General features: G+C 31.5%; 1 protein-coding gene across 1 annotated transcript; it reads right to left on the reverse strand.

The window, feature by feature from the left end:
• Positions 1 to 1,080: 1,080 nt before the first annotated feature.
• On the reverse strand, positions 1,081 to 3,779 carry LOC133185438 (uncharacterized). The gene is made up of 2 exons (XM_061320635.1): positions 3,648 to 3,779; positions 1,081 to 3,445 (listed from the first exon to the last, which is right to left on the reverse strand). Exons 1-2 carry the CDS (start codon positions 3,657 to 3,659, stop codon positions 1,418 to 1,420), a joined length of 2,040 nt encoding a protein of 679 aa, XP_061176619.1. The 5' UTR covers positions 3,660 to 3,779; the 3' UTR covers positions 1,081 to 1,417.
• Positions 3,780 to 26,208: the final 22,429 nt, after the last annotated feature.

Below are 26,208 nucleotides of genomic sequence, written 5' to 3' on the forward strand. Positions count from 1 at the left end.
TAACAGGGAGCACACATTTGGAGTGACCGGTCGACAGGGGATGCTCACTCCTCCACAGTACCTTATCCCACCTCTGATGTTTTAGAGGTCCGTGTATGCTCTTCTCATATTTTGTATTGTTTCCATGGACTTTTGAGCTTGATTACTCTTCGTTATCCTCATATGTAATTGAAATATATTCTCTATTCCATGTGTATTTCATTTATATCTTCTAAAATAGCCATATGAATACAAATTTCTTCGAAATGTTTATATATAATCTATCTTTGAAATGCAGACAATATATTTCTCTATTTCAATGCTGACAAGTAATTGAATTTCATAAAACCATTTTTAAATATTGTGACCATCACACATGTACTATTCTTAAAATATGCATTTATATCCTTGCAATAACAATTGAAAATAGGTTGGCAGATTTTTGCCGAATATCAATTAAATTAAACAGTTAATGGTAATGCCATCGGTTTCAAAAAATGCCATTGCACTTAATGTACTCATTATTCTTGAGCAAGTTTTTAAAATGTTTATTTTCTTGTTATGACATAATACTTTGCAAAATAAATGGGTAAAGATGGGTGGTTTTTATTATTTAACATTAGTTTTAAGGTCTTTGTTCCGTCTTCATCCGCAAATTTTTCGTAGAAGTTTCTTTATCTTGAAAGCAGAATTACATTAAAATGCGAGGATTAAATGCATAGTAATTAGTCATTCCAAACACTTCTTCCATTCGACCATAAAAGGACAATTAAAGTCGTATTAAAATTAAATTTATGTCTTTAGATTCAAGTAAAAGCCTCTGAAATCCAGTTTACACGACAGAAACATTAGCGTACAAATGATTCATCATTGGAATAAACGAGGAATTTTTCTCCTTAAAATTGTTTACAGTAAACAGTAGTTTTCAGGATTTTAATTTAAATGAAATGATACACGACATAATGTCGAAAACAGACGGTAACAGGTGACTTATGCAAAACTGAAAGTACCGAGACCTTCAGACGTTCTTTACCTGTGCAGCTAAGACAATCCTTCAAATTAAAAGCACTTAAAATGTATCAGAAAATACAACCATGTTCGTAAGAAAAGAAAATAATTTATTGTAAAAAGGGATTGTAAAGAGATTCTTCACTGAAGATACAAAATACAACACTCAAAAAATAAATATTAACAATTACACTCTTACACTGTTAGGAAACTGAGAACAAACAAAGAAACATAAAGAATAAGTCTAAGTCATCAATCAAAGCAGTATACAAGGGATTGAATTTAGGCTTAGATATCGTCGTTTTTGTCTGAGTCGTCAAGAGAACTCAGGTCTAGAGCACATCGGGGTGGGACGTTGTGTGACAGATCGAGTGAACTCTTTAGATGGGTATTCTTTCTTTTTAGATTTCCATATCCTCTTTAAATTCCTTCACCCCTCGTTTGAGTTTGATGATGTTCCATAGTCATAGTCTCCGCCATGGTTTAGATACATGTCATTATATAAGTAATTATAAACATCAGTATTTGATATCTGCTCTTTTTGCTTTTCGAGTCTTTCTATCTGCCGTTTTACTTCATCTTCATTGCATTCAGCCACACACTCTCTATGGTCAGTATAACATTCAGCCGAACACCCTACCTCTGGTGTACTAACCTTACAATCATCTACGCAGAAATTTCTTTTGGCATCACATGATCTCTGACATAGCATTTTTAGTAAGCTCATCGGTTTTGTGGAGCTTATCCTGACCGCTCCTTGTTTGAAATTTGTATACGGTGTTTCATGTACGCCGGTTTCAGATGCCCTCTCAAGTTGCTTTTCAAGTTTTTCTTTTTGGCGTTCCAGTTCATCTTCGTTGCATTCTTTCACACAGTCTCTATGATCATCATAGCACTCAGTCGAGCACCCGACCTCCGGTATACCTATCTTACAGTCATTTAAACAGGAGTTCTTTTGTGTCATACATGATGTCTGGCATATCAATTTAAGCGCACTCATTGGTTTAGTAGAACTAATTTTGACTGTGCCATGTACCTTATCGGCTTTGTTGTCAGGTATATTATAGATACCCGTTTCCGATGCCCTCTCAAGTTGCTTTTCAAGTTTTTCCTTCTGTCTTTCAATTTCTTCTTTGTTGCAGTCAGTTATACACTCCGTGTTATCTTCATAACATTCAGTCGAACACCCGACTTCCGGCGTGCCGATCTTACAGTCAGCTAAACAGGAATTTCTTGTTATCACACATGAAGACAAACACAATAATTTGAGCATACTCATTGGTTTTGAGGCGCTTGTTTTGATCTCTCCAGTGACGGTTTGGATTACAAGCTCTGCATTTGGTTTTGGGGTTGTAGCTGCACTAGCAGCGACTGTTCCTGCCTTTGGTGCTGATGATATACTAATAGATCCAGTTCTTTGTGCTATTCCAACTGCAGAATTACTTTTTCCTGATATCTGTCCCATTTTGTTTTGTCCATAATCTTGATTACATTCAGTAATACATTCATCGTATTCAAGTGTGCACTCAGTTCGACAAGAAGGATCTGTTGCAGCACATTCGCTTTGACAACCAGATTGTTCCGTAGCACATAGCTTTACACAAGTAGAATGGATTGAGTAGGGTTGAACTTGATTTGTATTAGATGGGTCAACCCAGTTGACATCTGTTGATTGCTGAGAGTTCCTTTTAGCTGCTGGAACTTGTTCAGTGTATACGTTATATTTTCCAGTCTGAGCTGCGTTTTCTTGCGTACCTTTCATAATCTCAACTTGTACTGTATCTACAGTATTTGTTGTACTCCCACCTGCAGCATTTGTTTCTGGATACTGGTCATTACACTCTTTTTGACATTCTGCTAGCTCTGCAGGACATTCAGTCAGACAAGATGTATCGGTAACGTCAGTTTGACAGCCCACCATACATTCTACATTTTCTATAGAGCATTGCACCAAACAGGTTCTCTTTTGTTGGTTCGTTGAATTGGTTGCAGTGGTTTGTATATTAGAAGACTCAACAGCACTTGTGCCACATTCCTGTACGCAATCATCATAATCAGTAGTGCATTCTGGGAGACATCCGGGTTCTGGATCTTGATTGCATTCATTCTGACAACCGGTTCTCACCACCGAACATGCTTTAAGACATACTGATGTTGGTGAAGTTTTGGCGGTTGATATATCAGGAATTGTTGCTTGAGTTGTCACTCCTGCTTCTACAATTGGAGTGTTCGAAAATCCCTTTGGAAGACAACCTTCTGAGCAAGCAGAATATGTAAATTTGCAGGTTTTAGAGCAGTCTAAAAATCCATTTCTGTTTCCCATATGCTGCTTTCGACAAGTTGAGCTACATCCCACATGGTCTAGATGACAAGTTTTCTCACAGTGCTCTGGTGTTTTATGCAAAGAGGCTTCTGTGCTGAAGACAACGAAGCCAAGTAAAGAACCAAGGATAAAAATCTGAAAAAGAAATGTATATTTGTTGAAATCATGAGATCTACTCTAACAAAAAGACGTAAGGAAGAAGAAAGTTACAGTTGAGAAATAATACACATAAATCAAATGATAATTCAAAAATCTACTGAAAAAAATAAATTTGGAAATTATTCCTCATAACATTCTTTCTTGTCTCTCGGTTTAGGTTATACATGAAGACACTTACCGATTTGTGCATGTTTTCTCTGCTTTTCTTACAAAGTGTGAGGATTCCTGAAAAATTCAGTGTTTATATGCTATAATTTTATGACGTCATATTTTCTCCCCACACAACAAAACATGCTGTAAGCTAATTGAAATAAATGAAAATTATCATGAACACATGACTTGTCATTTAAATTCATAACAACATCCATCACAACATAATCATTGGTCTAATTGCGTTAATGGTTTATTTTTTGATCAAGCCATTGCTAGCTGTCAAAATCTTTATTTACACGCGGACGATTTGACGTGAGAAATGAATTTTAAATTATAATAAGTTTACTTATGTGTAATATTTATTGCGCGCATTTAAGGACGGACACCTCCCTTTTTCTATACAACCTTGAGTAAAAAATATTTTAAAAATATATACGTAACACTCCTCCAGAATTTTCCTTATACGTATACACATTAGTTATGTAATATAATTTAGTTGATTTCTTCATTTGATTCCAAAAGAAAACATTTAAATATATGCTTGAAATCTCTCCCTAAATTTTTTCATGTACTTATGTTCTTTTAAAAAACCTTTTGTAATATTTAGTCTAAATACTCAATAATTAAAATATTCAATTCAAAAAGAAGTGAAGAATACAGGGAAGATCCCAAAAAATTAGTTCCCCATAAAAATATTAATTTTTTTGTCAACCTGAGCGAAAGTGACAGGTATCAACGCTTCTTCCGACAGGTATGTCCAAAATCAATAGAAAAAATTGACCGTAAATGTACAAAACTAGTGTTTAATTACTAATTATAGAATTTTGCCGAAGACAAACGATTACGGCTTGTTCTAGCAAATCACGTTTGCGGTTATGTAATCGAGCAAAAACAAGAAATGAATCTAAAAGAAGTTATTTTAAACAAATATATTAATTAAGTTTTTAACATTATACTGAGTCATCAAATTTTCTTCCCGCTTTTCTTACGGGGATTTTATGAATTTTTGCGGGGTTAATTAGTTCTAGTATAACTGTAGTAAGTATTAATAGGAAAACGAAGTATCTATTCGATGAATCAGTGTAATTCAGCTTCATTTGTTATTCCTCTCTACTTTTGTATCATTTGTGACAACCCGTACGAAAATAAAAATTCAAGAAAATTAAGCTCTGAAGCTCATGTTTTAATTTGTCTTCATATTTAACCTTACTGTCAAGGCCATGCGTTGATTCTTTCAGAAATATCAACGTTGTTAACGTAACGGTATGTATATAATTCATGCATTGTAAATGTTGCTTTTCAAATGTTACATTAAATAGGGCCATTTCTTGTCAAAAACACGGTAGTCAAAGAAAAACAAAACTTTCTGAGCAAAGGCTCTTTACGAAAAGAAAAAAGAAAGGAGGGAAGGAAAGAAGGAAAAATGAAAAATGCCGTTATTGTTTTCTTGCAGTCTGTGAAGATTTGTTGTCAAATAAATCTTATAAACCATGCAGAGAGTTGAATCATACATTGTAAGTCGCTTGTTCCTTTTAAAGAAGATACTTGCAAAACGTATATGAAGAAAGGCTTCTGAAACCATACATTCAAACGGAAATAATATTTGAATTTAAAACACATAATTTAACAGAATCATTAATTTAGCAGATTTATTTCATGTCATGAATCTCTTAAGTCATCTTTGCGTTTCTAAATGAGTGAGAAATTCTCGAATCGGACGTAAAACAACTATAAATCTTAAGTCATTTTCAATTTTAGTTTTTTTACGATTTAATTTAAAAAAAAAACTTCTGTGTACTTTGAATCAGTCTAGTCTAATTAAAATAAAATAAACTCAATATGTACTTTTAAAAATCGGACAAAAAAGCACAAGACAATGAATAACTTGGGAAGTGTAAAATTACAATACATTGTTTAACTCTACATTTATTTGGATTTGATGCTGATTTTTGTTTGTTCCATTTGGCATCCATTTAAAAATCACATGATCATTCATAGTGATGTAAATACAATGACCTTCATATTTGTTTACCTACCATATAGAATATATCTATTGTTTGTGTACTTTACAGAAGTACATGTCTATCCAATCATTCCCTACAACCATCAGTATCCTTATCATGTGAGGTTTTCATTTTAACCAAGATCTGAGGTTTGAAAAGTTTTTAATCGTTACAATTAAAGATGTCATAAATCTAATGTAAGCATAAATGAGAAAACGACTGCGGGGAGTGTCAGTGCCTATGTCCTTCAAATGTCCATGTACATAGACTTTTCGTTGATGGTTGTTCTCTCTGTCTGGTCGGTTTTGCTTGACAAAAAGAAGCATATGTGCATGTTTAATTCTTAAAATTTAATATTCGACTTCTTCATTAATTGCAAGTGTTCATCCTATTTACACATGTACACACTGAATTGTCTACGGATTTTTCCATTTTTCCCGATCATTACGAAGAGGCACGGCGGATATGACCGGTCGGCAGGGAATGCTCATTCCTCCATGGCACCTGATCCCATCTGATGTTTTTGGAGGTACGTGTTTGCTCTCATCCCGATTTGTATTCTTTAAATAGACTTTAAACTTGAATACTATTCATCATCTCCATATTTCATGTAAAAATTTAGTTTATAGTTTCATGAATTTAAATTAAATATATAACTGATTCAACTTTAGGCAATTTGAAATAAGTTATTTTCACTGAAATTTAGCACTTTTTATATAGCAAAAGTACTATCAAATAAAAAGTACCGGTTCAGATTAACACAAATTTAAATTTAGTAAATCTAAATATTATGTAATCTTTAGTGTACCTAAATTTAATTAACCCATTAAAAAGTCTTCCGTTTTGATGTATTGCTGATTGTTTATCCCTGCTGGTTACTTAATAAATTAGATAGAACTCTTAAGGCATAAGTATATCATTTGTTTGACAGTTTATTTTGCATCAGATGTCAGTAATTTTTGGGAGTTGTTTTAGATGAGTGACGGACAAAAATCGTCTGCTACCAGCATGAATTATTTTACATGTTTGTTGTTGTAGCTCATAGAATTCTATTTCCATGGAGTCCAAATTTTGCTTAATCATAGAGACACACCAAGAGGAAATGCATTTCAGAAACTGTTACAATTATTTTATTTAGGAATCAAGATTACTGGTATTTGTTTTATGTTCTTTTGACTCTTTGTTAAACATGTCATTCTTTCGCTGTGAGAAGACTGCTTTTTTCCTGACAAGTGCACCGATCCTTGAATTTCTCTTTCGTTACCATTTTGAAATGTCAAACCTTCCATAAAACTTTTACTATGCTCTGAATTCAATGCAAAAACAAATAAATATGTTAAATTAGGTAAAGAAGGAAAAAATACTAAACTATTAAGAATGTCTTATTTAAACTAGTACACGTATTGTTTATAGCTGTTCCACTTTCAATTAAATAAAATTTAGCTCACACATTGTTTAGTTTTGTGATCATATTTAGAGCTTATCATGTATCAATTTCATTTATAGAATGTATCTCTTCGATTTACCCGGCATGTTGGTTTTGTAAACACATAAACCAAAAAATAGGTTTTGAAGGTAACAAAGGAATATTATAGTTTGCCATTAGATCATTATATGCTGCTTCATCTTAGAAAAAATAAGAATAACATACATTTTGTTCCTTTTCTATATCCAGATATATTTATCAAAATGTAATAGAAGTTCGTGTAAATAAGGAGTCTACGTACCTCGGCTGGCCTTTCCTCTCTCATTAATAAAAAGGTAATGCAAAAGTATAAACCTTGCAGCACATTAATTTTTTTTAATTAATTACTCTAATTTTATCGTTGAATAAAATTGATATTTCAACATTTTACCTTGTGAAAAATATTGTTTTCACATTGCGAAAATTACAAGTTGATTTTCAGATTTTATTTCTAACATTGCTATATTAGTTTTAATACAATTATTCATTAATTGAGAAGAATTCAAGATCAGGTTTTTGAAATCACAACTTTTGCTTTTCCAATAAAAATGGAACTTATATAAAAATTCCACACATGTATTTTGTAATTGGGCATCTAAGACTTTGTTAAATTCCTTCTGATTATACTCACATGTACTCTAAAGCTTTTACCTCAATGACAACATTTAACGTAGTCTTTGGATACTACGTCTTCGAACTTGGATCTGCTGGAATTTCCATCGGTAATAATTTCGCCCTTTAATGGCATGCTTGTTTTGTATTACTAAGAAAATTTATTCAAAAATTTCTACAGGAAAAGGAGTTTCTAATTCAATATTTAGATTACGTTCGATATATTTTAATGACCTCTAATTAAATGATACCACGGAATCTGGTAAATGTTTCATATTTGGATGTTTTAAACGAGAAAGAAAATGTTGGAAAGATATTTACGTCCACTGAATATTTTCTTTTCTTTTTTTTTTTTTTTTTTTGAAAATCACTTCTTTTCATCAAATCATTGAGACTGTTAAAATAGTAGAACAGGTTTTTCAAGGCAACCCATATGAAAGTGGGCTAATTCAGTACTGAAACAAACATGTACAAGTCAATCATACAATATTTTTCGCATTTAAACCTATTTGTATGGTTCCTTATAATTATAGAGACATAAATGTAAGAATAAAATGCTTTCTTTGTTAAATTTATCACAAATGTAATGACTTCAAGTTTTCTGTCCTCAACTCCCCACATTTTGTAGCAATATACATGTACCATTACATCCTGAATTTGCCGTTCATGTTTTCCATTCGATTTGATAAACAAAAGCATGTTCTAAATATGAACAACTTCTGAACAAAGGCAAGCTATTGACAAATAATTTGATAAGACAAGGTATTAACAATCTCGTTTAAAGTCAATATTTCGCGAATTCTACGGTCGATACAAAGACTATGTTTGCAAACACAACCTGTTGCAGTCTTTGACTGATAGTTTTTTTTACCAATCGTTCGGCCAATTCACACTGAATTGTCTACGGATCACTCCGTTAACCCATATAAGACAAGGGGTTCACGGTGGGTGTGGTCGATCGACAGTGCTGCTTACTACTGGGAACCTGATCCCACCTCTGATGTTTGTTCGGCTCTTAATGTGTATTGTTTACATGGACTTTTTAAGCATGATTACTTTTTGTTACTTTTGTCTTTTATTCATATTTTAACTTAAAAATAAAATAAAGTTCTCTAATTGTTCATACCATTTCTTCTTACCTTTTTTTCAATTATTTGTAAGATAAGGACCTATATTCAAATTGTTTTGAATTGCAACGGAGACGGCTAAAAAGGGAACAAATAAAACAGAAGAATACATAATAAACCGAAAATCAATGTTTGTTAGTTGGATATACTGAATTTATTTCAGTCGTTAGATAGGATTTTTCGCTAGTTCGAAGCTGTTATGCACACTGAACAAAACCTAAGAAAAAAATTGAAATGAAACAAGACATAGTAATAAATAAGTGATCCGAAAAGAAAAAGAATCTTTCGTCTCAAATCACTAGAGAGACAGAGGGAAAAAATGTATAATCTGGATTGTCTTTCTTTTACTTATTTATTGCATGAATATAGCGTAATCTTTTGGGATTTAAATAATTTTAATAAATCACTTAGAAAAAAGTATTATAATCGCCAATTAAAGAAATATTATTTATTTTTGATTGAAACATTTTTAAAGGCAGCTAGAATAGTTTTTCATCCTTGGATAATGGATAACATATCGGCCAATCATAATAGTCTGAGATTTTCAAATCCATAAGTAAGCAGCAATTGTACAATATAAATGTTTAGTTTCTTTGGTTTTAAAGCAATTGTTCAGCATAAATAAATTTAGTTTCTTTGGTTTTAAAACGAATGGTTAGAGATGATAAAAAAAATTTATTAAAACATTTAAAATGTACTTCTTATGTGTAGTTGATTTGTGTGAAAAATTTCATTTAAGTAAAAACAATTCAACATGGGGGAAAAACTCAGAAAATAGACTGACTTGGGGAATCCAAGCTCAGCCTCTCCTAGATATGATAATATCAGTATTTATATATTGTTACTTTTACATAATCCTTGTTCAGCCATGTAGGAGGTTTTGATGATTTATACAGCCGTCTCATCAATGAATAACTCAGAAAATCTGACAACTGTCGATGTTTTTGATCCATATTTAGCCTCCATACGCCGGTTTGATCGTTGTTTGTCTCATCATAATTTTGACACGTAAACACTCCCCTATTTTTTTGTTTTTACTGATTTTCTAGGTTCGAATTCATTACTTGATTACCATTTATGGTCGTAATTTAAATATTTTAATGAGACATACTTCGCAACATTCATTGTTTGTCCTTGCTATTTTTTCACAGCAGTGACACCAAAAGATTTTTGACCGATATTAGCTCTATTATGTCAAGGAATATTACATCCGTTGAAAACAGTCATAAGAGAGGGATGTGAAATCTTTGTTTTAAATGCTAACGGGTATATAACGGGTATATTACTGTTTTAAGAAAATTTTTGAAGAAGTCAAAGGCAGTTTTTCTCGTCTCATTTAAAATCCTTTTGTGGAAAAAAGTTTTTTCTCACCATTTTACTAGATAATTATATAAATAAAAATAAAAACAAACAAAACCATTGATCCCTTGTTAGAAATTAATACTGATATTCTTATCCCGAATACTCTAGTGCATTCTAATTTGGCTATTTATGTATTACTTTCCTCACAAATTTCTTTACATTGTTCAAATTCAAAGTCACATTCCATAGTGCACTGAGTTCTATCCCAGTCATTTCCAAACGGATGCAGTCTACACAAGTCTTTACACCAAAATTGTTCTCGGGTACATTTAAAAACGCAGGAGAGATCTATAGCTTGCGTCACTTCCTCTACATCTTGAGGGAGCGGGGTCTCTGAACTGCATTCACTTAGACATGCATTATAAGCTTCTTTATTTTCTGCTGAGCAGTTAAAATAATAAGTCCTGTTGTCCATATATTCTATTCTACATTCGGTATCGGACTCTATTCTTTCTTTTAAACATTCTTCTTCACAAGTGACCGTACGTGATACTGGAGATGCTTCTAATGGATTTATTATGAATAGGGAAAACATCAAAATAAAGGCAATGGAGATCTAAAAAAGAAAAAAAAAGTTATATCGTCTATATATTTCAATAAGCATCAAGAAAGAAAGTAGCGCTACGATAAAATTATTCTTAGCTATTCCAAGACAACAAATCAAAAACCAACGTATATTCCTTTAAACAAAAAGGTTTCAAACAAACTAAAAAGTGAATACTTATACCATTGTATTGGAATCTTTCATCCTGACACAAAATAGATGTTAGGCAAAATAACTAATTTTTCTCTTTTATTTCATATTTATACTCATTCATGATTTGTAATATACCCTTTAATGAATCTAAAAAGTCTATTATAATTTCTGATTTTTGCATCTAAATGCCAAAGAGAATCCCACCATCTTGTTCCAGCATATGATAAAATGTCAATTGTTAATACTAATGAAAATTACCCATATTATCCTTTTCAATATTGCCGATGATGCGAATGTTTTACTTAGTCAATGTATGCATTAAGCATAATTAATTAATTAATTAAAAGAAAAGAATGCATATAACTCACACATTCAAACATAGAAAAAAGGTCAATATTTGTTTCCTGCTCGTCAAAAAAAAAAAAACACTAGACATGTTACTCTGCAACAGTGGCGGATTCAGAATTCTTGAAAAGGGGGCTCAACAGGCCGGGGTGTAACCAAAGCCTCGGAGAGGGCCAAGGAGCGGAGCTCCCAAGATTTAAGTCTTTAAAACAGTTGTAAGTTATTTCAGATATCTTTTATGCACATAATAGCAATATCTAACAACCAAAAGAAAAGGATTTATTCTTCTTTACTAAATTTCTGGTCACATAAAGGGGTGCAGCCCCTTGTGCTAATTATATCTTACATCATCAGAAACAGCTACTTGTTTCAAATAAAGAAAATTAAAGTCAATGCGCTTTTATCCAAAAAAAAATCAGTTTTAAAATTTACAGTGAAATTTAATGGACTTTAAAGTAGATGTCTGTATTCTGAGAAAAGACACTGATGATTAAATGCAGGACAGATGAAAAAATCATTTTAATTTGTCTGCACAATATTAAATCATCTGTATGAAATAAAAGGAAGCACAAATTAAACAAAAGCTTACAGGGTTTGTCATTTAAATTAAGGGCGAAACTCTACAATAAGGTAAAATAAAAATGAATAATTCGTGACATGGAAAGGGAAAAAATCAAATCGACATAGTGTGATAAGTTTATGCTTAATTGTACAATTTCTGTCTGAATGGATTTGCATTCTATGCTTAAAATTGAAGAGACCCCTCCCTCGACGTTAGGATTATCAGAACAATAAGTGTACTTCAAACATTAATATTGTAACAAGCCATGAGTATAGAATTAATAATTGACCTGAAGGACATTTAATCTAGATACATGTCAAATCTCATCTTTACAAATCCAGCAGAACAAATCAATAACTTTCCTTAGAGCCAGAATTCATAACCAAAAGAGTGAAACGTGTTTAATGAAATAGTTAACCTTTGTACAAAATATTTTACAACTAAAACAGCAATTTTCCAATCCTCCAAGAAGTATCTAAGATATTTAAAAAAATATTTGCATAGAATAAATCATTATTAAACCTATAGAAAAAATAACATATCTATTGAACAAAAGAAATCAGAATTGTCAACTTTTAATGTTATTCGTTAGATCTTTTGTGAAAAGGTTGTAGTCCTTACCGCGAGCCCTCACGTGTATTGAATAAATTAATGGAGTAAATCGTAGTCAAAATAAGTATAAAAACTATTCTCTTACAATTGATGTGAAACATTTTCAGTCAAAATACGACCTGGCGATAGGTTGTATTTGCTAACGAATTCATTATATAGGCCATAGAATTTGCAAAATGTTGATATAAAATGAGATTGTTGAAAGCCCTGTTACATCAACCTTTTTGTCAGAAACCATCTTCAGTTTTAAAAATGATCGTACTCAGAGAATGCTCTTGCGTACTGAATCAGCTGGGAGACATAAACACCAATTGCAGGCGAAAGAGGAATGTTCCTTCATAAATAATGGATAAGTGGAAATTTACGATGAAAATCTGAAGTCGTCGTGTTAGTCATATAGTTAAGTTGTCAAATTGACCATTAATCTCTATTGTTGGTAAAACAGTCAGCAATGAAACAGACGTGATAGACTCTGTGGTGTCTTTTATTTTGAGTTTATTTGGATATATTGAACCGACAAATGAAAATAAAAATTAATTATTGTTAAAACATCTTAAGTACATATAACTTTTGAATAAATTCTGCTTCACAGGAATGTAAAACAGGTCAGCTAATAAAGGGGCACAATGGAATATTTCAACAGACTGGAAGACGTGATCTCCAAAGACTATATAGATATTGCAATGAAACTGATTCTAATGGAGGCATTAAACATTTATTTCTTCGAGAAACGTGCATTGCAGCGAACAATGAATATTTATAGTGCTCAAATTGACTTACAGATCTGGTTATTTATGTATTATGTTTATTTTTATGATGAATGCAATATCAATGTATATACACAAGTCACTATATAGTAAAACAAGATGTGTTTGTGAAATACTGATTCCTCCGTATGGCAGCTTATAGCGAAGGTTAAACTTTCTCAAATGCAAATCAAATATGTTGGAACCCAAAGTAAGGTTTTGTCCCAAGGAATATACCTTTTAAATATGTAAGCCCAGCAGCAACCATTGAAAAGATATGGAAAAGGTTAAAGTTTTTCAAAAGTAAGTCAAACATCAAGGTCAAGGTCGAATGGTCAAAATTAATGGTGCCGTGCCAAAGGAAAGGTTTTCTCACAAGAAATACACATGTGAAATATGAAAGCCCTAGCACTAACCATTCAAAAATATGGCCAAGGTTAAAGTTTATCAAAAGTAGGTCACACTTCAAGATCAAGGTTAATGGGCTGCTATTGTTGGTATCTTAAGGAAGGTCTTTCACAAGAAATACACATGTGAAGAATGAAAACCCTAGCACCAACAGTTCAAAAGTTATGGCCAAGGTTAAAGTTTTCCAAAAGCAGATCAAACTCTAAGGTCAATGTCAAAGGGTCAATGTTGTTGGTATCCAAAGAAAGGTCTTGACACAAGAATTACATATGTGAAGTATAAAAGCCCTTGCACAAATTATTCAAAAGTCATGGCCATGGTTAAAGTTGGGTAAAATTTTGTAAAACTGGGTCGATCTCCAAGGTCAAGGTCAAAAGGTCAAATATGATGGTATCCAAAGAAAGGTCTTGTCACAAGGAATACACATGTGATATATGAAAGCCATAGCTCCAACCAATCAAAAGTTATGAGCAATGTTAAAGTTTTTGCGGACAAACAGACAGACAGACGGACGGACAGGGTAAAAACTATATACCCCCGAATCTTCCATACGGGGGCATAAAAAATTACTTATGTACTTGCATAAGAATTTCAACACAGACTGTAAATTTTATATCATATAACATCTTATGGCAATGCTATATATGTGTTTTGGTTGAATTTTTTAGGGACTTCCTTGAAGATGTGGAACTCCACTTATAACGATTGACAAGTAATTTCTTCAATTAGTCGACAGTTCCTCCACAATTCCCTGATAACTGTGTGTCATTAAATCATATAAGTATGTGTTCATGTGGCATTTTACTTTCTGTGATGTTTTTATGCCAATCAGCAGTAGTATGACCTGGGAAGTAATACATTTGAAATTATTAGATCTAAAACATTTAATAGATCGTAAATCCTATAGATATTCGTATTGAGGGATTATTAACAGCAAAAAGAATTCAATGAAACAAAATGAAGACCATTTTTTTAAATATACAAATGTAGTTGTAAAATCGAATCAATGAAGAAGGACGCTTCTTTTTTGTGCAGGTTGAACTTCAGGTTTAAGTCCATATCTACTTAATTTTGCAGAAAAGTGCATTTTTATCATTAAATCAAATCTTAAATTAAGTTACTCAAAAATATTTTCCCCCTTCACATGTGTTTAATCTTTAATGGAAAAATACAAAGACAAGTGAATCTTATCTAAATTAATTTATCTGAGTTCAGCAGGTGCTGGAATGTGAAAACTAGAGCAGAAAGAAGCTTGTTTAATATAAATATTAGCACCCAGTCTTTTTTTTTTGGGGGGGGGGGGCCTTAAATAGATATGTTAAATTGGAAAAAAAACATATGTTTGGATGATCTAGGGGAAAAATAATCGCACTTTTCCACTATTTTAACCTAAAAAAAAATACTATATAATACCAAATACTATGGAATCATTTTAACTCGTGGAGGTAAATGATCGTGAGCAACCAAAATTTATCTGGTTCGTGTAGATTCAATGAACCAGTAAGTTGACAGACTTATTATTCGTTGGGATTTTCATTCGTGGGTAAGGTTGACCCACAAAGTCCACGAACATTGGTCCTCCCTCCCCTCTTGAACAATGATGATTTTTTTCAGTAACTTGATGTAATAGAGACAAACAAAACTCTTCTTTATGCATATATAATGAATATATGAACTTTCCATTTGGAGAGTAAAGAACTTAGTAGATTACAGATCTTTTCTATCTATCTATCTATCCATCCATTTTGAAGAAGTTAAATAAATATTTACAGAGAGCGATATGCAGCAACCAATTAGATTCAAATACAGTTACACAAGTTAATAGTTGACAAAGTGTCGTTGGAGTTCATGTGTCATCTGTTGTCGTAATGTCACTGAATTTCTACAGTTCTATGAACTGCAGAGAGATGCAGAGGTCAATGTTAACATTCACAGAAAAGGAATGTTGTACAATGTGAAATATGTGTAATTAAAACAATTCGATTACAGACTGTCCAAAAAGAGAAGAAATATTTAAACTCAGCATGAATCAGATCATTATTTTTAATGTGACATTTCCTTCTGTCAGTCTTACAATAGTTTCCGCATAACCATTCGAAAGTTTAGCATTCTGTGTTATTATTACACGATGAGTATATTTTGTATTTAACCTTATATCTGACAAGATGTCAAAAAATGATGAAGAATCCCTCAAAATATTTGACTTTTGACATCATTGCAAGGAAGCAAGAATAGCACTTTTTACTTAATTATTCTGAAAGAAGCTTTTGTTTCCGAACAATTCGATAACTATCTCTAAATAGAATTTTGAATTATTTTACAGACGAAGCTCAATGCTATATTGAAGAAAAATATCAAATATGTATTTAAATTTAGCCTTTTTGAAAAACGTTCATTAAAAAGGAAGCAAAAAAAGTGTGCATCAATATTGCACCAGGAAATGATTTATAAAGATGCCTAGATTACTAGTATTGGCATATTTGATCTAATATGTCATTTGTATGGTCAATACATGTATATCACATTAAATATTTGCTTACGATTGTCATAGATATTGACAACTTGTATTTGTCTCGAAAGCAGGTGTAGTTGACAGAAGATGGCCGACAGGAATGTTACATAAAACATCCTCAGTGACATTGCTATGTTATAAACATTGTTTATATATTTAACGTACGTTCAATCAGCCTTCCAGGTCATACATTCTGGAAGTCAATACTTCTATACTTCCAACACAAATACAATTGTTTTGAGGCAGCATAGAACCACAGTGAAAAAATACTAATTTGAGATTATTTTATGATAAATAAATGGTGAATGTATTTCCAAATTAACTTGCCCATCTTTTATTCGCACTTTAAATGCATATCATTTATCAGTATTTTGAAATCTGTAATTTTGGAAGCTAATCTGATGTTACGAACACAATAAATTTCGCCGATTTCAAAATAATGAATCATTTAAGCTCTTAAGAAAGAATTTATCACTCAAAATGGTTAACGAAATCGTTGATATTAATTTTTGCTAAAAAGATAACAAAACAAGTCCGATTGCTTTAAGAAAATGGATGAATAAGAATATTGGAAATGACAATAATTATATGCATGCATTTGAAGAAATAATATGCGTGACCGCTAAATGTCACTTATTCAATGAAAGTTTATTTTTTCACAGAATACATATTAAAATAAATATTGTAAAAATAGTTACAGTAGCTTAATTTTTTTTTAAATCTCTTACATTACATTCAATTGGGAGGTAAAACAACATACAATCAATAAATCAATTATCTAGTGAATATCTACTATATTTTCCTTTTGTACAAATAATGTGCTAAAATAGACAATGTCACAAGAAATTTATATTTTGTCAATAGATATACATTACTTCGTATCGATGGCAATCTGTCTTCCAATGACAAACTGTTTGACTCAGCTTGTACGTTGCTGTTGCGTTAATTTTATGTAACTGCGTGCACTGCTTTGACACTAATATTGCAAAGTTTTTTTTTTTCTTCTTTTTTTAGTTAAGCTTAAAACACGAGTGAAATGGAATGGATTTCGACATGGATTCCTTGGATACTGTATGTTCGTCCTTCTTCAATGAAACCTTTCATAGAAATGAAAGTTCAAAAGTAAACGCATTTCCGTGAATGATATAAATGTTCACTAATATCGTTTGTGTCTTGGCCAGTTAAAGTGAACTTTCATCCCTCCTCTTGATTTCGTCATCATCAGCACATGTCCCTGCATTCCTTGTTGTCATAACTACACTCTTCCCGACACTCTTTTCTATCAAAGTTCCTGTTGAAAGGATGAAAATCACAACTTCTTCTACATCCAATCTTTTCCCTTGCACACGTTGAAGCGCAGGCGCATTTTCCTTCACATTCTTGAAAAGCTGCTATACATTTATTAAGACATTTGAGTACTCTTACTTTTCTTTTTTCACTTTTTAGCGTTATTCTGCGACATCTATTCGAGCACCTGTCCCTCTTACTGACACATTTCTTTTCACATTTTCCATACGCTTTCTCTGGAGAGGCATACAGTTCCAAAGATAAAATACCAACAACGATCATCAGTGCACATAATAGTTTGAATGACATTTCACTAAATGTATGCAATTCGTCCTACAGAAATAAAATGTCTTCTTATCGAACCTGTCTTATATATATACAAAGGAAGGGTGATTACTCATTTAAAATAGATTAACCTCTTGCATGTTTTATGCCATCTCAAGATTTCTTCAAGCCTTATAAATTAACTGTCATAAATCAATAAAGGAAGATTATATAACTTATGTGACTGTTAAGTGAAGTGTGAGTGAATCTAATTTTAGATAACACAATTTCAAGCTTAATGCACCTATCATGAAAACAACAATCATTAAGGAAAATGTCAGAAAAACTTTGCATTTTACCAATTATTTTGATTCACATCCCTGAAGTTTTCATAATATGAGGGAAACTCAGAAGATAAGCAAGAGTGTATGCATTTCTACATGTAATCAAATGTAAGTTATATTTGATATAATTATCAATCGAGTTAAGGACAGACGATACGTTCCTTAATAATATATTTTTTTTTAAGATTTCATCATTGAAGTATTGCTCCTTTAACATGTTTACTCACAAAAAATTGATGTACCTTGCCAGGCATTTGTGCAAGATACCAGATGATGTTGTTTCCTATAAAATCCTTTTGGAAAAAAGTTAATTTGTCAATATCACATTTTTTAGTGTTTCAAGTATTAAAAGACAATTGGAAACCAGTTTAGAAATCAGAAGGTAATTAAAATTTTGAATATTTTCCATACATTACGAAGATATACAAAACAGATATTTGAGGAACGTCTCGTCTGACCTCAATGTCTTCAAAAAACAAGAATTTTTATCTATGTAAGTATTATATGATGTACATTGGTGCAAATCATTCAGGTAAAATTCAAATCTGAATAAGCAGAAATTACATAATTAATCTATCATTTTTGAAATGAGATATTCAAATAAAATAATTTTAATCTCCATTTGCTATTCTTGAAGGGCACTTCAGACAATTCAATTTGTCACAAGTGGTGTTAATACAATGTAATTTCTGTACATCAAGTCATTTTACCAACGCAAGCAAACATGAAGTCTTTTAAGAAACAGTGAAACCTTAGAACAGTTGAAAGTTGATGCTGTAAGATATACTGGTTGTATAAAAAGCTGTTTTGTTAAATGAAAGGACTTTGGGATGGTACACTTTTACATATAATCAATATTCAAAACCGACATACCTGTATTATTTATTCTTTTATAAATCAATAAACAAATATGTAAATAACAATGCCGTAAATTATTTATATTATTCTTGAACGATTTCTTCCTAAAGAACAAATTCTTTCCAGTCCAAAGGAAAAAGGAATGTTTAATGGTGACGAAAATAAATCTTGGAGAGAAATTCGTAGAGACGTTTTATATCACACGGTAGCAATTTTTTTTCCATATCATTAACAAAAGAGACACTGAGATTGAGCCTTATTGTTTATTAATATATTGTTCTTTCGATACCCGAGGATGCATGAATAAAAAAGTGAACAAATGACAATAAATAAAACATGGGCCTCTGAAAACATCAGAGATGGGATTGGATGCCAAGGGGAGTTAGCATCCCCTGATCGACTAATGCAGTATCTTAAATTCTATAGTTCATTACTGTAGCAGCAGTTTGTATTCATAATCATTAATAATTTCTTGTTTTATTACAATAGATGTTTATTCTAATCGGATTCAGCTTGCATCCATCTGATGTGTCGAACAAATGTATAAAAAAATTGTATGCATCGTGTTAATCTACTTTGTTCACTTTGCTTTTAAATTTTAATTTATTTATATTGATATATTTTGAGATAAGTAACTTGTACATGAGACTTATTTACATCAAGAAGTAAATTAGAGATACGGTGAGCACTGAGATCACAAAATGATACCCCCGCCTTCCATATGATTATAACGGCAAAGTTCATGTTTTACTATGGGAGACCCGAAATAAGTGTCAGATTAAAAAGTAAAATAGGAGGTGCACAATGGCACTATGTAACAAATATTCTGTGAAAGTCTTATTAAATTTCATTAAGTGATATACGAGGAGTTGCGGATAAGAGATGGATACCTTAAAGCATAACGGACGGACAGACGGACGTACAAACAAACGTAGGGACGGACGGACAGACCGACACCTCCATCATTATACAACTTTTTTACCGCTTTTAAGCGGGCGGTATAATGAGAAGAAACTGGTGTGAATTATATTGTATAGACAAAGCTTAAATTCAAAACAATTTTCAGAAACATTTTAAATACATACAAATTTTTAAACAGCCAGATAAAGCAAAAGAATATAAACGGAAAGTAACAAATTGGAGCAATATAGTTCTACATATCCCTAATATCTTATATATATAATCAATCTCATAAGAGTATGAATACAAGTATTATAGGCATTTATGTATTTCCATTAGAATATAAAAGGAGCCAGATTTAAGCTTAATTCATTTTCTCCTTTTTATCTGCCTTAATAAAAATAACTCAGCCTAAAAAATCATCTAGAAATATTGTAATTAATAAAGGTGACATTTGAATAATACATATTTAAGAATTAATTTTTCCGATTAATTTGCTTTTAATTAAACAAGAGTATTTGGAGGACAATATATTCCTTTGTAGTCTCGAAGGAAATATTTTACCTATTAATTATTAACATTCTTTATCCTTAAAGTTTTAATTTGAATTTATTACATTTTGACTACATACTTATGCCTCTAATGGCATTTCATTTTTCCACTACTCCTAGGCTATAAAAACCTATAAAAGCCTACAAATAAAAGAGAAACATAGAAACATGTAGAATTGTATAGTTGGCCGTCTAATGAGACAATGGGAAACAACAGCTCTCAAATTCTTTTTTAACATTTATTTAAAAAAAAAAACCAACAGTTTTAAATTGGCTTGATTTACAGCTGTTATAAATGAAAAGAAAAGGTTCTTCAAGAAATTGTCTACATATGTTTGTGTAAGAGAGAGAGAGAGAGAACATTGTTCTGTTTGAATTCAGTTCACAAGATAAAAATAACATGACCATATGTTCTGTATGAATGAATACCATATCTGACCATGAAGTACAAATGAAACCATTTACTCACTTTCTCTTTTTAAAACAAAAAAGACTTTAACTTTTCCATTGTCAAATTCCTTATTTATGTAGCAATATACTATTATCACCTGCATACGGAGTTTGTGTCTCGTCTCCCATTTTATTGTATTGAAAAAGCATGTTTTACATAAATTGCAATAGCAATGCACGCTATTGATTAATAATTTGATGATACAAGGATTTTGACAATCGTTAAAAGTTTAAAGTCAACATTTCGCAAATTCTATGGTCGTTACAATGCCCTTGTATGCAAATATATGTCGTTAGTTCGAATCCCTCCTTACATCTTTCATACAAATTGTTATAATTAGGCCATTATTTTTACAATGAATTGTCTACGTATTTCCCGTTTACTCGATCATGACAAGGAGCACTAGATGGTTGTGAGCTGTCGACAGAGAATGCTTACTCCTACACGGCACATGATCCCTCCTCTGTTTTCAGGGGCCCTTGTTGGTTCTGCGCACAATTTGTATTGTGGGAGTAGACTCTCATCATGATCACTGTTCGTTATCATCATATTTCATTACATACATGTACGTTTGACAATCACCACCTACGTACGGTGATTGAGGAAGGAATTATTCTTAGACTGTCATATATATTGGCATGCTGTATTCGTTTCTGACACAGCTGTATTGGCAAATGATGCCCGTGAGGAGTTTACTAAATAGCCTGATGTACATGTGGGGCTTTGATTCAGTGTTCGATTTTTAACTGGAGTTAAGCTCAGTATAATATGCAACAGGCAAGTGAACATATTGGCAGGTTAAACACATATAATGTCTAAACACACACATACACACTTAACCTCATATGTAACCTCAAAGGTACTCACTTAAATACAATATCAAAAATCCTTATTTGTATTATCGATTTATTAATTAATCTTGTAATAGCTGAGTTTAGATACTGGTGTCATAATGAAAGCGAAATAATACAAACTAGCAATAGATACACTATATGTAAATAAAGACATTTATTTTCTTTGTGTTATTGTCAGTACCAATCTCATTCCAAGTCCTTAATATATATACTAGATGGATTTCAAAACAAGGAGTATTTCTGTATAAACATCTTTTCTTTTCTTATAATATAAAAATCAACAGACGATATCAAATTATAGGATAAGTAAACAAGGTACCCGTCCCTAGACTCTTTTGTTGGTAGGCCGACTGTGAGTTGTAGCTCATTTAAGTTTTTTATACGTACTCAACAGGTACAGTTTGATGTTACTCAACACTTATTATTGCAATTTTTGCTGTCAACCCGACATTTTCTTTTACACTGCTTTCTTTCCTTAGTATTGTCGGAAGGATGCGAATCACAACTTTCATAACAGTCATTTTTTTCCTTGGCACAAGTAGAAGCACAGTTGCATTCTCCTCTGCATTCGTCAAACTCCTTTTTACATTCTGTGAGACAGTTTATCACTCTCATTTTTCGTCTTTGATTTTTTAAGTTTATCATTCGACATTCTCTAATACATTTGTCCCTTTCTGTTGAACACTTTCCATGACATTTCTTGTTAACTTTCTCTGGAGAGGCATAAAGTTCCAAAAACATAATGCAAATAATGAACAGAAGTGTACATCCCGTTCTTTGATCCATTTCTCGTGCCAGTGTTGCTTCTAGCGGCAAAAAAATGGTTTTCGTCTGAAAACTTTCTTTGTGTATGACTAGAATGGTGTATGATCACTAACTTCAGTTTTCAGACTTTTGAGGTTTATATCTACGTTTTGAATAAACAAATCAATGTCACTGCCAAGTTGTAACATAATTAAAATATATCGTTGGTCAATTTATGTAAGTTTTTTTTTCGTAATAAACAATAATATATTCAAAGCCATACATCAACATAATTGAAATTTCAGGACGCAGTGTTTGTACACTATAAGAAAAGCTATTTGCAAATCTGTCTATTTTTAAAAGGTCCCGAACTTGTGACCACCAACCAATTAAGTAATAACAATTAAGGAAAAGATCAGAGCATTTATATTTTATATTTTACATGAATTCATACCAATGTCACTTTTATAAACAGAGGACATTTCAAACTTTATTTTATTGGCATTCATTATGTCGATGCCAAGAGCCATTCATCTCAGAATATCATGGAGTCACTATAAATGTCCGTTTAAGTACACATATTTACTTTATTTGTTGTTATTGTTGTATAATCATTTTCATTTGCTTAAAATTCAAACGCATTTCAGATGGTTTACATTTTATTATAAAGGAATCGTGAACTTTTTTCACGAAAAGTATCACATGACCACACATGTTTTATGTTTATTTGCACTTTAAAGAAATGTATCAGCGACTAGAAATGTGTCGCGTTAATGCTCAGACAGTTAGATGATTCTTTAAGTTATGGTTAAAGTGTTTCTTTTACGAAAAACAAAAATAATAATAATTTGAAAAATAATCCCAAATCCATTCATTTGAATACTTCATTTTACAACCTTCCTGATTTGCAGTAACAAAATCAACAAGAGATCAAAATTCATTTGTTTTATTGCAGTTTTAATCCATTTTAGATGATAATTTAGATAAATTACACTCTGGAAAGGCTTTTCAAGAATATTATTTCAAAAGAGAGTTTCACATTGAATATAATTCAAAGACCATCATTAGATAAAAGATACAAATAGAACTTAAAATATTCCAAGAAGACAAAACACAAAATTTGTTTCTTCACGCATAAAAAGCAAATGAAGGATCTTAAGAAAATATTTCATATTTAAGACTGGTTTTTTTGGTATTTAAGAAATACTAATATCAGTAAATCAAAACTTTTCAACGTTCAGAAATAACTAGCCTTACGCAATTTGCAATGAATGCAACATCAATCATATATATTCGAATATAAATCGGATTTTTGGAAGTAAAATTTAAATTTAGATCCAAAACGCTCTGTTCGACAAAAGTGAGTCCTAGAGTCATCGGTATTTTTTCATAAATGACGAAATGTATTATTTTCTCAACAACGCTGAAATTTATCATTTCCAAAAGTTAGACCATATTCTTTAGAATCTTTTATGCAGGAAAGGATCATAGCAGGTAATCATGTGCATAAAGTACAAGTTCTTACAGATTTTAATGATTTTATTTTTGTCAAAAATGATTTTTATTATGTGTACTGCTTTTATTTTTGTAAAAAAAGATCACATCGATGTTTAACTCCAAAGATACTTTGAGGGACAGGTAAATGTAAATCATATACGGTACCACTTTTAATGCACTAGAAAAATAGATAAATAAAATTAGATAAAAATTATGATTCGAAATACGCGATTGATTCACATAAAAATCTTATCAATGGTAAATTCCTCAAAATGAATTGAAAAAAAACTGAATTTAATCAACCGACTTATACACCTGGATATACTGATCGCCAGTTCTTTATTTATTTACTTTATTTCAGTTTGATAATCTGCAGCGAAAATGTAAATATTTCGTTCTCAGCAATCTTTAAAAGCTTAAATTGCAAATTATTATTGTGCTTTTGCACTAATATATGAGTTCACCTTGGTTTATTTGCATATTTTTGACCAAAACGTCAGATATGTCAATATTTATCCTATCAGTATGAGATTGTCATAATATTGACAGGCTGCCTTGTAACAGCTGTCTTGGCAGATGATAACTTAATTTACTGTACTCTTGTTACTTCAAAGTTTATATTAATGCTACCTTCGTTTTCTTTTTCTTTCACTTTTGGATAGAGAAAATTATTATATTGTTTCCAAAGTAACTTTACATATATCTTCTAGAGTATTCACACCCAAGTAATATATATATATATATAGATTGTGAATTCAAGAGTTCTCATTGCAAAGAAAAAGAAATGAATACGTTTGTTTTAAAACTTAAGAATACATATCTGCAAAACCCTTGTATAATGTTAGAAGTGTGTCTTTAATACTAATTTTCTTCTTTTCTCAATATTTTATTCATTACATTAGGCATGAACATGAGAACTTATTTAGCATGTGATATTGCAGATATGATTAAATACAGATAGATATATGAATTTTGAAATCTCTTTATTGACTTAAGTAGTTGAAAGAGTATCAATACTCTAAAATTTAGATATTAGATTTTTTCAAGCACCTTATAATCCTGTTTATTTATTCGCCGATGAAGTAGTGATTCTCTTGAGGTATTCCATAGCCAAATAAGAGTGCTGAAAATTAGCACCACATTAATTAATTATGTTTAACTATATACTGGTCGACAGAGATGCTTACTTCTCCTTGGTACCTGATCCCATCTCTTATGAATTCGGGGGTCCATGTTTTTGTCTTGTTCTTGATTTGTATATTTATAGGATTCATGAAATTTATTGCTCTTTGTTATCTTATTTTTATGTGTTTCATAACATCTATCTAAATGAAAGTTTCACGCAGCAATAAAAGTAGATACTGGTATTAGCATGTGGAGTTTTTATTATGACTTTGCAATATCATAATTATCATTGTTCAATCTTCCCGTTATTAAAGATTGATCATTGTTCGTGATTTTCACCTCTTTCATTTATATAACTAGTGACATTAATTTTGAACAACCCTTTCAGAGATCCTGTGTAAATTGTAAAAGAACATATTATGCACATTACAATATTTTTTGTCTTACTTTCAAATCAATATCTTATCATTGGCTGTAATTCATTACATCAAATTATAAGGTATATTTGAATGATTGAATGGATTTTATCTTAACATGCAGATGTGCTCTGTAACCAGTAGTAGTAAGCTAGTAGTAGGTCCGGGTTCGTTTCTGTTTCGCGGCGCTGCATCAAACGCATCGGTAGTGACTATTCCTTTGTCAAGCGCCTGTCATTAGAAAGTCACGAGTCTTTCATATATGACCTTAAAATATAAGTCCCGTTTCAAGGTAGGAATAGGCACGATAAAGAATTCTCAATGCCCATAGACCCTAAATGCCGAGTGGTGTTCAGTGGCGTCTCTATATGAGTGAAAAATTTTCACAAGGGGAGTTAAATCAATCAGTCAATCACATGTTCTTTCGGATTTCACGCTATGAAATAATCAAAACATATGAATGCATCTTTAATATACATTTTACAATGACCTCACCATAAAACAAATTTACACTTGTAACATAGTTCTAATGATAAGTTAGAAAATGCCCTAATTAGAAAATATTCTAAACGAGTGTTACATTAACAGGGCTAATTCATTATATTTGAAGAAATGTTTTTAATATCATTTTGAGGGGGAAAAAAGCACAGAAAATTTTATATAATATTAATTGCATTTCGTTTACTTTTTTAAATAAAACTTTATAAAGAAAATGCGATCATTTTTCCTCTTGATAATTTAATTGAATTTTAATTCATCCGACTTTGTAAATATTTTAAGCTGCTTTTTATCAGTTAGAGGTAGGCAGGAGAGAATGCAAGGTAAATTTCGCAAAGATGTCACG

The sequence above is a fragment of the Saccostrea echinata genome, unplaced genomic scaffold (assembly GCF_033153115.1).
Source record: "Saccostrea echinata isolate AGI-Se365-2 ecotype Australia unplaced genomic scaffold, CSIRO_AGI_Sech_v1 ptg000012l, whole genome shotgun sequence".
NCBI lineage: Eukaryota > Metazoa > Mollusca > Bivalvia > Ostreida > Ostreidae > Saccostrea > Saccostrea echinata.